Genomic DNA, 15,718 nt, shown 5'->3' with positions numbered 1-15,718 from the left:
CGTTCCTCCAGTAGTCCAAGGCCTTAACACAATAATAATATAACAGAAACATTTACTGGCTGGGTGTAACGCCTGCCTGGAATCACAGTCTCAGAATGACTGTCACGGTCAGGCTAGAGGCAAGCCGCACATTAAGCAGGATCCTGAGAACCCCAAAGCACTTTAACCCCTATGCAGGGATTTGGAAGTACTACAGGACCCCGAAGATCACTACCTGTGGGTGCAGTCTAGAGGAGAGTAGTCATCAGGCAGGGTCCAAACCAGGAGATACGGAAAAGAAACAAAAACAGCAGGCAAGAGCATAGTCAGAAAATCAGGCAGAGGTCAAAACCGGAGATGGCAGCGAGGTACAAAAACGGCAGGCAGGAGAGTAGTCAAAGAGCAGGCAGGTGTCAAAACACAGGGATCAATATATAGAGCAGGGCAAGAACCAGAGCCTAGCAGGAATACACTATCTCTGGCAGTGACCAGCAGACAGGAAGAGGAATTAAAAGGGTCTGGTGTTTTCCCATTGGCTGTAGCTGAAAGGTGGAAACTTCAGCTGGAACACACACGCCACCCCAGTCAGCCAGTGGTATTGCAGGTCCCATGGAAAGCCAGCCTAGTGGATGTGCGGAGCCTGCGTCCACCAGAGTCACTGACACCGACTCGTCCCCTATCACCAGCACTGTCCGCAGCGGCAATACAGCGGCGACTGGTGTCTGAAGCAGAAGTCGCTGGAGCGGACTCCGGTGGGGACGTGACACTGGGGCTCAAGTAGGTTTCCTATCCCTTGTACTAACAATATAGAAGGACTTGGCACTAAAAAGTTGCGAATTAATGTGTTTTATTTACAGGTGCAAACAACAGTTTAATGTACGTTTTGGTAAGACCCCTGACCTTCATCAGATGCATTGTGTATAAAAAGTAAACAAAAAAGGAAATTGCAAAATATATACTGTACATATATACAAAAAAACACATTCATTTGCAATTTTCAATGAGTGCCAAGTTCTTCTATATTGTTAACACGATAATAACACCCCTAATACAACATGGCCACAAAGGTGCAGCAGAAGACAACTCTATTTGGTCCTAATTGTCAATTTTTTAAAGCCTCTATGTAATGATCAAATAAAACAATAGCATACATTTTAAAGGCCCAAATTGGGACATATAAAAACCCCATCCTCAGGATAGCTCTGAAACGCCCCAAAAGCCATGAGATCTCCCAAGAAAAAAAACACTTTTGGTTGGAATTTTGGCTCGGGTTGAGACATTGTTTCATCAAATAGGAACAATTGACACATAAGCAATAGGTCCTAATGTAACATGCCATTTGTTTAATTTCTGCAGCTCTCATGCAGACCTATGCATCGCCGTAATAACAGACAACAAACTGTATATTCTGATCCTGCAGGGAAACCCTCTTCCATTGGTCGTCAGTTCCCATTAAATTAGGAACAGATGTAAGACAACTTGACAGAAGGATCAAAGTGTACATATTTCTGGATGTGTTTGGTTTGAGTAAGAGCTGCAGAAACCTATCTACTTAAAACCTATTAGAAAATTGTTTCCTGATTTAGTGGGTTGGGAATGTAAAAAGTAATTGTTTATGAAGCTATTCATAGCCTTTATAGGGGTAGCCTTTACGTCCTATCTTTTGAGCACATCACTTCCTCCACTGTTTGCCGAGGCGGTGTGTATCACCCATGGGGCAGGGGTTAAATACTCGTCGCCAGGCCAGTGATGTTGGGTCTGGAATGTCACGGGTGGCCCTGCCCAGCTTCGTGACCCCGAGGTGTACACCAAATGGGATGAAGGATGGCATGAGGATGCTCAGATGATGAGAGTAGTAGTTTTCTTGTGACACCACCTGCGGTATGCGGCCAGGGATTAGGCACCGCTGCAGTCGCTGTCCTCTGGGGTGGATGGTGTCTTAGCTAGGATGGTTCAGCTTCCTGTAGGTGAAGCTAGGCCCCAGGGAAGATGATGGGGATTGTACTGGCCATTGGCGCCAAAGCGCGGTGCACCGGGAATGAACGGCTGACACAGTAGTTGCGGTTCAAGGTCTTTACTCATTGTCCGGAGGGTCCAGTCTCCGCTGTGATGGGCTCCAGCCGATCCTGGATAAGTTAGAGGTAGCCACCAGTGTTTGAAAGTGTCCTTTCCCAAGGGTTGCCCCTTCAGAAGTGAGGAACCCGGGCTGAGCTTCCTGCTCCAAGCCTCAGTCTCCATGAAGAAAGAAAGAAGAAAGTGGTGTCGTGTTACCAGAACTGTATTCCCGACTAGAATGAAGATTGTGTAAAGGTTGCTCCTACTTCTACCCCAAGTGGTGCCCGCCCCCCAGGTTGTTGTCCTAGTGACCGGGAAAGTCCCATGCCACGTGATGGCCACCCCCCAACCTACCCTAGTCCAGTCCCCAGTGAGAAGGTACCTAAGCTGTATGTAAAGTGAAATGTGGACACACCGGTGTTTAACCCCCTCCTTACCCGAGATAAATACTGCACTTTAAGTGAGGTGCAGTACCCTGTTTTGACTGAAGCCTCAGGGGCGCCACAGGTTCACTCCTGTAGATTGACAGTTCGGGTTGGCGACATGGCTAAGCAACCAGCCCAAGCTGCTCCTCTTATGATGCTCCTAGAGGAGGTAACTTTTTCTCTGCAGCATTGAAGGAGTACAGGGGCACTGAGATTGCTCAGATCCAGTGTTTTGAGTGGGACATGCGCATGCTCTTTGCCTTGAAACCTGAGGTGGCTGGTAATCTTAACAACAAGCACTACAATATAGAATTTCCAAAAACTCCATTCTTGAAAATGGAAATTATTTATAATAAGAGTTAGATTGCATCCATATATGATGAGAAAAACCCCTTTAAGTTGTCACAAAAAGGTGAAAATGGGATTCACTTACAATGTAATGACTGAGGAGAGGACCTACCAGGGCATGCAACAAAAAAAATAACCAGATGTGCCAAGTGTATTCACAGGGTATACTATGAATGTCTTTTTTTGCTCATTTTTGGTCAACAGTCATCTGCCTACCTTCTTTATATTTTTTGCTGTATGACATAGTACAATATGCTAAGTTATGTTTTACAAAAGGATACAGTAAAAAAACAAAAACTTTTCCTTTTGCAATGGAAATCAATAGGAGATGTCTGAAATTGTCTGCTATACAGTCTTCAAAGGAGGAACACAGGATTTCTTACTGATGTATATCAATGCCTGAAGTTTAAAGGGGTCCATTCACTGATTTTTTTATTTTAAACTGAGTTCTTCCTTTTTCTTCTGTGCGCCTGTGGTCCAAAGTTATGCCTCCAGTAACAAAGAAGCAAATGTTCCCTTCATACAACTGGGCGTATACCACAGAACTTTTGTGGGTGTGGCTGTGTTTTGATTGGCCAGTATCAAGGAGAAACTGCAAACAGTGAAGTTTGGTGGTACAGAAGGAAACATTTGCCCCCTTATTACCAGGGGAACAACTCTGGAACGGAGGGGCACAGAAGAAAAAGAAAAACGTTACCGAATCAGTGGATCAGCACCAATCAAAGGAGGGAATTTAAATTAAATTTAAATGAAAAAATCTAGTGACAGATCCTCCTTAAATACGGAATGAACAGAACAGTACACTGATCAGTTTATTTCTGGTTTTCATACTATTTTTTTTTTAATCCAAAAAAGCAAGAAAGTATAAAATTAAAGGCCGCTTTACACGCAACGACATCGCTAACGAGATGTCGTTGGGGTCACGGAATTCGTGACGCACATCCGGCCTCGTTAGTGACGTTGTTGCGTGTGAAATGCACGAACGACCGTTAACGATCAAAATTACTTACCTAATCGTTGATAATTGACGCGTCGTTCCTTTCCCGATTATTGTTGCTGTTGCAGGTTGTAGGTTGTTTGTCGTTCCTGCGACAGCACACATCGCTATGTGTGACACCGCAGGAACGAGGAAACTCACCGTACCTGCGGCCGCCGGCAATGAGGAAGGAAGAAGGTGGGCGGGATGTTCGTCCCGCTGATCTCCGCCCCTCCGCTTCTATTGGGCGGCCGCTTAGTGACGCCGCTGTGATGCTGCACGAACTGCCCCCTTAGAATGGAGGCGGTTCGCCGGCCACAGCGACGTCGCTAGGCAGGTAAGTATGTGTGACGGGTGTAAGCGATGTTGTGCGCCACGGGCAGCAATTTGCCCGTGACGCACAACCGACGGGGGCGTGTGGTTTCACCAGCGACATCGCTAGCAATGTCGCTGTGTGTAAAGTGGCCTTAAGTCATTCTGCTATTTTTTTAAACACTTTGGGAATCAACTGATGGTTTAGAAAAAAAATGTAATGTGTGAATAAAGTCAAGAACCACTCTATGTGAGCCAATTTACAGATAATTCAATTTTTGGCACCTAAGAAAAAAAATGCATGAAAAAAATAGATTGCGCAGTCTGAACCTGGCCTAATGCTTGTAATGGTGGACTGACCTTTGTATTCTGAAATGTTGGACACTTTTACAAGTACCCTGTGTGCAGGGGGACATTCATTATTGCAGTTCTTAGAGGCCTGACTTCTTCTAGGTAAAGTTATTCTCATCTCATGTTTATTATCCTGGCTATTATCCAAGGCAATGGAGGTGCTAACAGCTGTATGGTTCATATTTAGCCCTGGGATGACTGGAATTCAGGAAATGATTGGATACCTCCAGAAAAGAGTAGATCAGCTACTCAGCCAGAGCCCTGCATCTATGGAAAATTCCTTCAAGCAACAGGAGATAATGGCATCATTAGAGGATCATCTTAAGAAGGTACTGTGCACTAGATTTACAAACAGGAGTATCTAATATACAATGTGCACTGGGAAAAAAAACATACTGGGAGAGTGCAAAACTTTAAAGTAGTGCATACATTCAAGGTTTATATACACATATGTCATAAAGTGTTTACAATGCATCACCATTGTGCACACATACAAACAATGCATCTCTGGAGGGAACCCATCAACACATTTTTCATATAGAAATAGTTATATGGGTTTATAGACACATGTACCCCACCCCATTCTCAGTAGAAATTATACCTTTTTTTTAAAAAAAGATCCGAAATGCCAGTCCAGAGAAATTTAGTGTAGAAGCCATATGTAAATCAGGCTGTAAATGCAATGTGGGCTTGTCAATGCATATGGACATACCCCCAATTCACTTCAAGCCTGATTTGCCTACAGCTTCTTTGATAGATTTCTCATGCCTGGCACATCAGATCTCTATAAAGAAAAAATAGTGGTAGGTGGGCAGTTTGACTGGGGTGGTACACCTGTCAAACCGTAACGCAGGTGTCCTAAGGCAAGCTCAGGGAGGCCAGAAACCTCCCGTGGAGTAGAAGGGGGACAAGCTTCTATACAGCCATAACACTCCTTCTATATGTAAAAACTAGAGATGAGCAGATAAAGTGGACAAATCTTCTAGGATAATAAATATAACCTGTCTTGGCATCCTTATTGTCTCCAATGACTGCCCAGTCCTCCATCCACATACATTCTGGGGAATTCACTATAGAACCATGACCACGCCTCCGAGGTCAGCCATGGTGAGACTTTGGAAGTCAGGGCATGGCATGATGTTACGACACACTTCTTCCGATACTTGGTGTCTTCACCGTAGAAGAGAACTACTGGCCATGGTGAGGCTTCAGAGGTCAGGACATGTCATGATGTTACGACACAGACTTCCTCCGATATCTAGTGTCTTCACTGTAGAACAGGACTTTCGGACATGATCAGGCTTCGAAGGTCAGGGCATGGCATGATGTTACAACATACACTTTCTCTGATACCTGGTGTCTTCACTGTAGAACAGGACTTTCGGCCATGATCAGGCTTCGAAGGTCAGGGCATGGCAAGATGTTACGACACACACTTCCTTCGATATCTGGTGTCTTCACTGTAGAACAGGACTTTCAGCCATGATCAGGCTTCGAAGGTCAGGGCATGGCATAATGTTACGACACACACTTCCTCCGATACCTGGTGTCTTCATTGTAGAACAGGACTTCCGGCCATGGTGAGGCTTCGGAGGTCAGGGCATGGCAAGATATTACGACACACACTTACCCCCCGATACCTGGTGTCTTCACTGTAAAACAGGACTTTCGGCCATGGTTAGGCTTTGGAGGTCAGGGCAGGGCATGATGTTATGACACACACTTTCTCCGATACCTGGTGTCTTCACTGTAGAACAGGACTTCCGGTCATGGTTAGGCTTTGGACGTCAGGGCATGGCATGATATTACGACATACACTTCTTCCTATAACTGGTGTCTTCACTGTAGGACATAACTTCCTGCCATGGTCAGGCTTTGGAAGGTCAGGACATGGCATGAAGTTATGATATTCTGTGACCTCTGAGGCCTGGTGATGGTAGAAAGTACTGTTCTAGAGTGTAAACATCACCGCTACTGTAGAAATAAAAAGCCTTGAAGACCAGTATGTACCAGAGTTAGTGAGGATACCAGGACAGGTGAGTTCTGAAGTTAGCATTATGGATTTTTTTTTGTTTTATTTTAGCCTTTTGCTCGTCCTCTAACGCAACCATTTTGATGAATTTGTTGGGGAAAAATTACGTAACAATCTGTATTTTGGAGAATGCATTATTTTGTCCAATTTAGGTAGAATATATTCAACCATATCTGGTAAAAATGTGCAGGCATGCTTCCTTAAAGGTGGGATTATTGTACTTTGCAAAATAGAAAAACAATAATATTTGTTACTGTTTTGAAAAGTTAGAGTTGATTTTTATATTCTTTCAATTAGTAAACTCTAAAAATATCCAAAAAATGTCATCGCTTACAATTTTTCCACAAACAATGACTCCATAGGCCCAACGAGCCACAGTTTTTTTCACAGCTCGAAGTAAATAGCTTAGTCAGGGACTTGGATCTTTCTAAACAGTCTGCAGAACTTTTAGGCTCTAGACTAAAGGAAAAAAACCTGCTCGCTCCTGGTACTTATTTTTCATGGCACATAAGCAGAGAAAAGAAATTTCTTCCATACTTTACTGACTTCAGAAATAAAAAGTATATAAAAATCACCTCTTACTTTTCGCACAGTTTTACCCTTCCAGATCTGTGTAATGATTATAGAATGTCTCGTAGTGATGCAAAATAAGGACTGAGCGTGTGGCTGCAATAAGGTCATTAATATCTAGTCCAATGCACATTTTTGTCTGCAGGTATCTTCATGGATCCACAAAATAAATTCAGATTTGGAAAGTCATGGCAATCCAGACAGTATCAGTGAATGCGAGGACGTACGATATAAACTTGGAGAACTGGCTAAACAAACTAAGGTGATACAATAGATAGAATAACTGTGAACGGCATGCAGTGAGTGTTGCACTCGAGAGACCTTTTCCATATGAAAGTTTTTGAAAGTTTTTTAAAAGTTTAATTATTTGTATTATTTTAAATAGGAAGCATCCAGATTTATGGAGTCCATTGCCCAAGTCATAAGGGAAGTAATGCAGATAGCTCCTTCTGGAGGTGAAGTGATTTCTACCCAATCACAAGTTCTGGATGAAGAACTGAAGGTCTTGGATCAAAGTATTGATGAAAAACTAGAAGTTGTAAATGTTTACATCGCCTTTATAAAGTCTTCAGAAGAGGTATACTAAGTTTTTTGAGTGAGAAGTAAATTAGATTTAAGCTATTACTGAGAGATGTACATAATGTAAACTCTATGCCGAATGGATAAACTGAGAAGAGAGCAGTTACCAAAGTATGTTATTTACAGAGGTAACGGCATTTTGCAATATAATTACAGATTTCCATTTTTAAGGGGTAACAGGAAGTGCAGCCATATTGGAGAATTTTCTTATGATGAACTATGAATTTTTTCAGCCTGTTCCCCCCATAGTATAGTGCCCTCATATGATAACCTAAAGGTGATAACAATATGGCCACACTTCCTAATGACACTTCCTCAGAAATAACCATGAAAAATGTAAGGGCATGTGCACACTGAGTCTTTTTGCTGAATTTTTGGTGCATATTCAGCGCCCACGGGGCAAGGGGTTCAACTTGTTACTCGTCGCCAGGCCGGTGATGTCAGGTCTGGGGATGTCACTGGTGGCCCTGCCCGGCTTCGTGGTCCCGAGGTGTACAATAAAGAGGAGGGGATGATGAAGGATGACGCCACCGGTGGTACGCGGCGAGGGATTAGCTGCCGCTGCGGGTGATGTCCTCCGGGGCTGATGGTGTCGCAGCAAGGATGGTCCTGCTCCCCCACAGGTGGAGAGGGCCCCGGGAAGGATGATGGGGATGATAGTCAGCCGCTGGCGCCAGAGCATGGGGTGACGGTGCCAGTAATGATAGACTGAGGCAGCAGGTGCGGGTCAAGATCTATTTACTCACAGTTCTGGTGCTGCACTCAGGGTACCAGTCTCTGCCGTGATGGGCCCCAGACGATCCCGGATAAGTTCCAACGCCGATGCTGTGAACTGAGAGACCTTCCTCCTTGCGCTTGGTGTTGGATTCCCCGTGGCCTGAAGCTACTTGGGGACCCCAGTTCTTGTAACTCAGCTACCATCTCACATCCACATGACGCAGGTCTACTGTGGGGCCTGACCGTAATACTGACCCCAGCCCTATGTGCCACTGTACTCTGTAAATTGGTGGTGGCCAGAGGGACGTACAATCCCCCTGTCATGCAGATTCTGATAGTCCAACATGGAGTATGTTCCACCCTAGAGCTCTGCACCCTGCTCTGCGCCGGTTCCAAGGGAGCAATACAGCTCTCGCCTCAGCAACCATGTTTCTCCTCTGTCTCTCCAGCTCACCCGGTCATCTCCTGCCTTTTCCAGTCAGGCCTGTCCTAGCTGGAGAAGCTCTTAAGCACTCTCTCCAGCGACCGTTTGTTCTGTGTCCCAGACTATTCTGATGTGATTTTCCTGTGTGTTCTGTAACTTCCCCAGTGCTGCCCCACCTCCCAGGCCATTGTCCTGGTAACTGAGAATTTCCCAGGCTGGCTGACTTCCTGAGTTGTGTAACTGACTGGCTCACTGACTGGGTGTTTGTGTGAATGTTGCATCAGTGCTAAACACCAGTGATTATCCTCTTCATTACCCGGGATAAGTAATGCACCTTAAGTGAGATGCAATACTCTGTGGCGACTGAAGCCTCAGGGGCGCCACACATAAACTCAACTCTTTGGGGGAGTTTGGATTTAGTAAGGAGGATTCATAGAGTTTCCGCTCAGTTTCCTAATGATAGCCCATCAATGTAAAAGTAGTGGCAAACTCTTTAAGCTTTCTCTGTTAGCAGCATTTTTTCTTATGTCTAATACATATATGTTTTTTTACTGTATCAAGCTGGATTCCCACATCCAACTTTTAAAAGAAGTATATACCCCCAAGTCAGACGAAGGAACTGTGGCCACGCTGGAGATCGCAGACACACAGATTCAGGGAGTGCTGGATGAACTTTTCTCCGTCCAAGATATGGGACAAAACTGTTTAAACGTTATAAAAGTGGTGAGAATGCTTCAGACATATTAATGTTAAATATATACCAAAAAGAAAAACTGTGTAACCTTTTTCATACTGGAAAATTAATCCTCAAATATATATTGACTTATATGGGTTCGGGGTCCACTGTCAAGTTCTGGTGACGTCCGGGTTCCGAACTGAACTTTGAACTAAAGTCTGGCCAAACCTGACGATCTCAAATATCCACATGTCTGCTAATCTCTACTCAGAACTTAAAAAAAATTAAACTGAAAGATTAACAAGAGATATCACAGAATTGACTATATATATATATATATATATATATATATATATATATATATATATATATATGTATATATATATATTTATATATATATATATATATACATACAGTACAGACCAAAAGTTTGGACACACCTTCTCATCTCTAGAACAACTATTAAGAGGAGACTTTGTGCAGCAGGCCTTCATGGTAAAATAGCTGCTAGGAAACCACTGCTAAGGACAGACAACAAGCAGAAGAGACTTGTTTGGGCTAAAGAGCACAAGGAATGGACATTAGACCAGTGGAAATCTGTGCTTTGGTCTGATGAGTCCAAATTTGAGATCCTTGGATCCAACCACCGTGTCTTTGTAGAAAAGGTGAAAGGATGGACTCTACATGCCTGGTTCCCACCGTCAAGCATGGAGGAGGGGGTATGATGGTGTGGGGGTACTTTGCTGGTGACACTGTTGCGGATTTATTCAAAATTGAAGGCATACTAAACCAGCATGGCTACCACAGCATCTTGCAGCGGCATGCTATTCCATCCGGTTTGCGTTTAGTTGGACCATCATTTATTTTTCAACAGGACAATGACGCCAAGCACACCTCCAGGCTGTGTAAGGACTATTTGACTAAGAAGGAGAGCGTTTGGATGCTACGCCAGATGACCTGGCCTCCACAGTCACCAGACCTGAACCCAATCGAGATGGTTTGGGGTGATCTGGACTGCAGAGTGAATGCAAAAGGGCCAACAAGTGCTAAGCATCTCTGGGAACTCCTTCAAGACTGTTGGAAAACCATTTCCAGTGACTACCTCTTGAAGTTCATCAAGAGAATGCCAAGAGTGTGCAAAGAAGTAATCAAATCAAAAGGTGGCTACTTTGAAGAAGCTACAATATAAGACATATTTTCAGTTGTTTCACACTTTTTTAAGTATTTCATTCCACTTGTTTTCATTCATAGTTTTGATGCCTTCAATGTGAATCTACAATTTTTAGTCATGAAAATAAAGATAACTCTTTGAATGAGAAGGTGTGTCCAAACTTTTGGTCTGTACTATATATATATAAAATTAAATACGTGATATATCTTGTTAAACTTTCAGTTTCATTAATTTTTACTCTGCATTTAGAGGAGAAACTCTCTTTGAAACTGTCACGAAGCTGCTGTTGACAGATCCATTGCAATTAAGTTTGGTATTTATTACAAAAAAGCGTAAGAAAAATGTGCGATGCCTCAGACCTATAGTTATTCTTCGGAATGGATCGAACTTACCATCCTTCTGCAATCCTCATCAATTAATTATTGGTTCAAAATGTTGCAGGTTTTGAGATATTTATAATTATCAGGAACTAATAAACAAGTACATTGCTATCGAAAGACGTTCCACCTAGAGTATTTGTCAATATGGAAGCGGGGACCAAAATGATTTCTTCATGCACCATAGTCAGGACCTGTACAGTACCGATTCATCACAGTCATGTGCGTAAAGTTTAACAGTAGAATTACAGGATATCTGCGAAATAGCCAAATGTATTGTAATCCAAATTGATTAGTCCAAAAATGAGTTAATTGGTCCAAAAACAACTTAATTTATGAACTGTAACTAGAAGATTCACTCCGAAACAATACGAATCTTTAGTAGAAATGAATATAAATGACATTATTGTACAATTCTGTTACATGTGAAGTCGATTTATTATGATGAATGTCATTCGCAAGATATTTATCCATTTTATCTAAGAACATGATCAAGTGAAGCCGAGAGCATAAATCTCCATTACCATCAAATCAATGCAGCCTTATATTAATTACAGATGAACAAGAACACGATCCTGAAGGACAAACACGTCCAAAAGGTGGAGAAGACGATGGCGAAGTTAAATAAGGATAAGGCTGAGATAACAAACCTGTGGTCAACCTGGAGACAACACGTCAATCAAATAAATTCTTCCAAGCATCAATGGAGGACAATTAAAGATCAACTACGATTGGTACGAGAATAATGTAGAATAATAAGTAGAATATGCTTTTTTTTTTCTTTTTTACTAAGAAACCCCATTTGTTTTTCTTCTTGAGTCAGAAGTAGGGTTGACCAAACCTGAAGTGTAAAGTATGCGGTTCATACTGGACACCTAGTTTTTGGGACTTGAAGTCATGGTAATCATGGTAATCCGTGTTCAATTTTGGATGCTGAATAAAGTTTGTTGAAAGGTTGCAGCGCAACCAATGAACAAGCTTTCAGCATGGGGAAGATGCCTGGACGCTGTTGGGAACCAAATAAATTTAAGAAAAAACAAAGTGGGTCCCCCCCTTTTTAGATAACCAGCGCAGGTATAGCAGACAGCTGAGGTCTGCAACCCTCAACTGCCTGTTTTACCCTGGCTGGTTATCAAAAATAAAGGGGATCCTAGGCCGTTTTTTAAAATTATTTATAAATAACTATTGAAACTAATGAAAAAAAAAATGGTGTGGGGTCCACTCTATTTTTGATAATCAACAAAGGTAAAGCAGACAGCTGGGGGCTAATATTATCAGGATGGGAAGGCCCGTGGTTATTTGATCCTTCCCAGCTTAAAAATAGCAGCCCACAGCTGCCACAAAAGTGTCACATCCATTAGATGATTAGATGATCATCCATTAGATGATTAGATCCATTATTTTTAGGCTGGGGAGGGCCAAATAATCATGGACCTTCCCAGCTTGCTAATAACAGCCCCATCTGTCAGCTTTACTTTTGTTGTTTATCAAAAAAAGGAGGGCCCCACACCTTTTTTTTAAATTAATGGCATGGGTTCCGCTCCATTTTTGATAACCAGCCAAGGTAAAGCAGACATCTGAGGGCTGCATCCCAGAGCTGTCTGCTTTAGCTGTTCTGGTTATCAAAAATAGGGGGGGGGCCACGTCTTTTTTTTTTTTAGTTATTGCCAAACCACATTTTTTCGCACGGCAAGTGTATTGCTCTTACCCCCATTTTGCTTCGTTTTGCAATACCTTAGTCTTTACTATGACAATTTTACGGCCATTTTTCAGCACCAAAGTTACAGTCTCCATTGACTTATATGGTTTCGGGTTTCAGGATCACGTTTGGGTCAAGTGCTGGTTCCAAACCAAATGTTTAACTAAAGTCCGGGAAATCCCCAAAATCCATGGGTCCGCTCATCCCTAATCAGAATTTTACACATACTGTAGTTATACATAACTTGTGCTGTAATATATAATATTGCACTGATATAGAAATTACTTCTGTGGTCTTGTGTGCTTTAGAGGTGAATGTCTAGGGAGACTCTTTGGATACCATCCAGTTACCATTTTCAGAAGGCAGATCACCTAATATATATGTTCTCTGGCTTCATCAAACACAGAAGATTGTTGAAAGGTTTACTGACATATGTCTGTCCATACAGACTGCTACATGGATCTGCTATGTACATGGATATCACCTTACTAACTGCTGGCCTTCGATAGTCTGTATGGCCTTTCATATGTCAACAGCCACAATTACCATCACTCCTTCCCCGAGGAGCCCACAGACCACAAGATCAAGTGACTGTGACTCTTCTTTCTCCAAACACCTACAAACCATGTATATAAAAAATACATTATTTAGAAATTCATACTTAGGAGTAAAAGAAAATCAACCATCTTCCACTTCTCTATCACTGTGAATGTAAGAGCTGCTGGTAAACATCTTACTTCAGTCGGTCTCTGGCGTTGTCTTCTAATGAAAAGTCCATCTGAGAATGACGGCAGGTGGTGATTTTACTAAATTCTCTCTATCAGAAATCCATTTAATACAGTATAACTGAAAACAAACAAAATTCCCTTGATCCAACATCCATAACATTTGAAAATCCAGCACTAGCCCTTTAGGGTATGTGCACACTACGTCTTTTTTCGAGTTGTTTGTACCTGAAACCCACCTAATAAAAGCACTAAAAAAATATGAAAAAGAATAAAAATATTCACAGCAATCACTATTTTTTTCCTCTTCTTTTAACCACCTGAGGCTTTGGAAGTTCCCTGACCATTCTTCTGGTGCTTCCACTTGGAAGCCACCACTTTCCAGTATATGATATGATATATACATAAAAAAGATGGAGGCAAAGATACTGCTCAAACAATGGAAACGACATCAAAGTAGATATTTCAGGGAATGCACCTCCGGAGTTTTCTTTAAAGGGAATTTGCCACCATATTAGACCTATCTCAACTATTAATATGGACATACAGGTTTTAGTGTGCTCAAAAAAGTCATACCTGTATGCCACACATCAGATGCCTTGTTGTGGATAAACCATTTTTATCACTTTATGTAAATGAGCTCTTCCAGGCTATGGGGTGGATGCTGCCTGGAAGATGACTCCGCCTCCAGAAGTTATTATAAATAAAGATAGTGTTACCAATGTGATGTGTGATGGCCGCTCTCTGCTCTGTTGCTCTCACTGCAGAGCTGTGTGTGATTATACCTGACATATCCTCTGTACTACAGCCTCCAGCTAAGACTGCTTTTACACTACGTTTTTTTAACATGCGTCATGAACGTTTTTTTAACGCAAAAACGGATCCAGTGCAAATGCGTTTTTATTTCAATGCATTTGCAATGGACTCACGTCAACATGCGTTCACCTGCGTTTGCGTGCGTTATAGTGAGGATCCAGCGACTTGCATTTTTTTTACTTTTTTCAAAAACGCTACTTGTAGCGTTTTTGAGCTGCGTCCAAATACTGTTTTTCACTGGATCCTGACAATACTGCACACAAACACATGTGAACGCTGGCATGCTGATAGACAGGATCCTGCTTACTCTACTGAGCATGCCCAGAAACCAGCCTGGCGTGATCAGTCTCTCTCTCCCCCTCCCTCTCTCCCCCTCCCTCTCTCTCTCTCTCCTCTCTCTCTATCCCACCTGAGAACGGCGGACTCTCGTAACCAAGGTAAATATCGGGTAACCAAGCAAAGCGCTTCGCTTAGTTACCCGATGTTTACCCTGGTTACGTGTGCAGGGAGCAGGCAGCCCAGCTCCTAGCAGCTACAGACGCTCGTAGCCAAGGTAAATATCGGGTAGCCAAGCAAAGCACTTTGCTTAGTTACCTGATGTTTCCCTTGGTTACCAGCGTCTGCAGCTGTCAGATGCCGGCTCCCAGTCTATCATGTTCAGTTCCCCTCACTCCCGATCACATGACTTCAATGCCCGCCCATAAACTTCAAGTGGCAGGATCCTGCAAAATAACACATGCGTTTGCATGTGTTTTTCTTTGTAAAAACAGGATCCACTTTTACAGCAAAAAAACGTTCATGACGCATGTTAAAAAAACGTAGTGTGAAAGCAGCCTTACAGGCAGACAGGGCTGCAATATTGCTACAATACAGCAGAGCTGTGAGAGCTGCAGCAAATTGTTTGCAAGAAGATAAAGTTAATTTCTCCTGTTGTGTCAGTTACTTTTCTCACTCTGGTAATGCCCATTGTATTCAAAATAATCTTTGGAGGCGGAGTTATCTTCCAGGAAGCATCTTCCCCATAGCCTGGAAGAGCTTATTTACATCAAGCAGTAAAAAGGTACGACTTTTTTCCGTACGCTATAACCTGTATGGCCATATTAATAGTTTAGATAGGTCAAATGTAGTGACAGATTCCCTTTATGTGTCTTCTGCTTCAAAACTGATGCGTGTACACTAGTATCTAAAAAATGCTATGTGCACATAACCTGAAATTACTCTACTTTTATATTTTAAGTTTCTTTATTTGTTTCCAATAAATCAGAATATACAGTTAGGTTGAAAAATATTTGTACAGTGACCGAATCTCAGTGATTTGTCCTCTGCATCCTGCTGTTTTTAATATTTTTATTTAATTTTTATTTAAAAATAAAACAAATGACATGAAATTAAAGGGCTCAAATGTAATTGGACAAATTAACTTTAAGATAAATAAAATGTTTATTTTTAATACTTTGTAGAGAATCATTTCCAGGCAATAACTGTC

The 15,718-nt window shown here is 42.2% G+C and overlaps 1 protein-coding gene across 5 annotated transcripts in view; it reads left to right on the top strand.

Annotated features, from left to right (window-relative positions):
• The window catches only part of CCDC141 (coiled-coil domain containing 141), a 242,401-nt gene that overhangs the window by 139,812 nt on the left and 86,871 nt on the right, over positions 1-15,718 (top strand). For all 5 annotated transcript variants that reach the window (XM_075317398.1, XM_075317401.1, XM_075317396.1 and 2 more), the window contains 5 exons: positions 4,634-4,775; positions 7,194-7,310; positions 7,434-7,625; positions 9,330-9,491; positions 11,550-11,726. In XM_075317398.1, coding sequence (XP_075173513.1) covers positions 4,634-4,775; positions 7,194-7,310; positions 7,434-7,625; positions 9,330-9,491; positions 11,550-11,726 — 790 coding nt within the window. The remainder of the gene's footprint in view (positions 1-4,633; positions 4,776-7,193; positions 7,311-7,433; positions 7,626-9,329; positions 9,492-11,549; positions 11,727-15,718) is intronic.

Source organism: Anomaloglossus baeobatrachus, chromosome 7 (assembly GCF_048569485.1).
Source record: "Anomaloglossus baeobatrachus isolate aAnoBae1 chromosome 7, aAnoBae1.hap1, whole genome shotgun sequence".
Lineage (NCBI taxonomy): Eukaryota > Metazoa > Chordata > Amphibia > Anura > Aromobatidae > Anomaloglossus > Anomaloglossus baeobatrachus.
The sequence above is the reverse complement of the archived record's forward strand: the minus strand, read 5'-3'. Positions and strand labels throughout refer to the sequence as shown.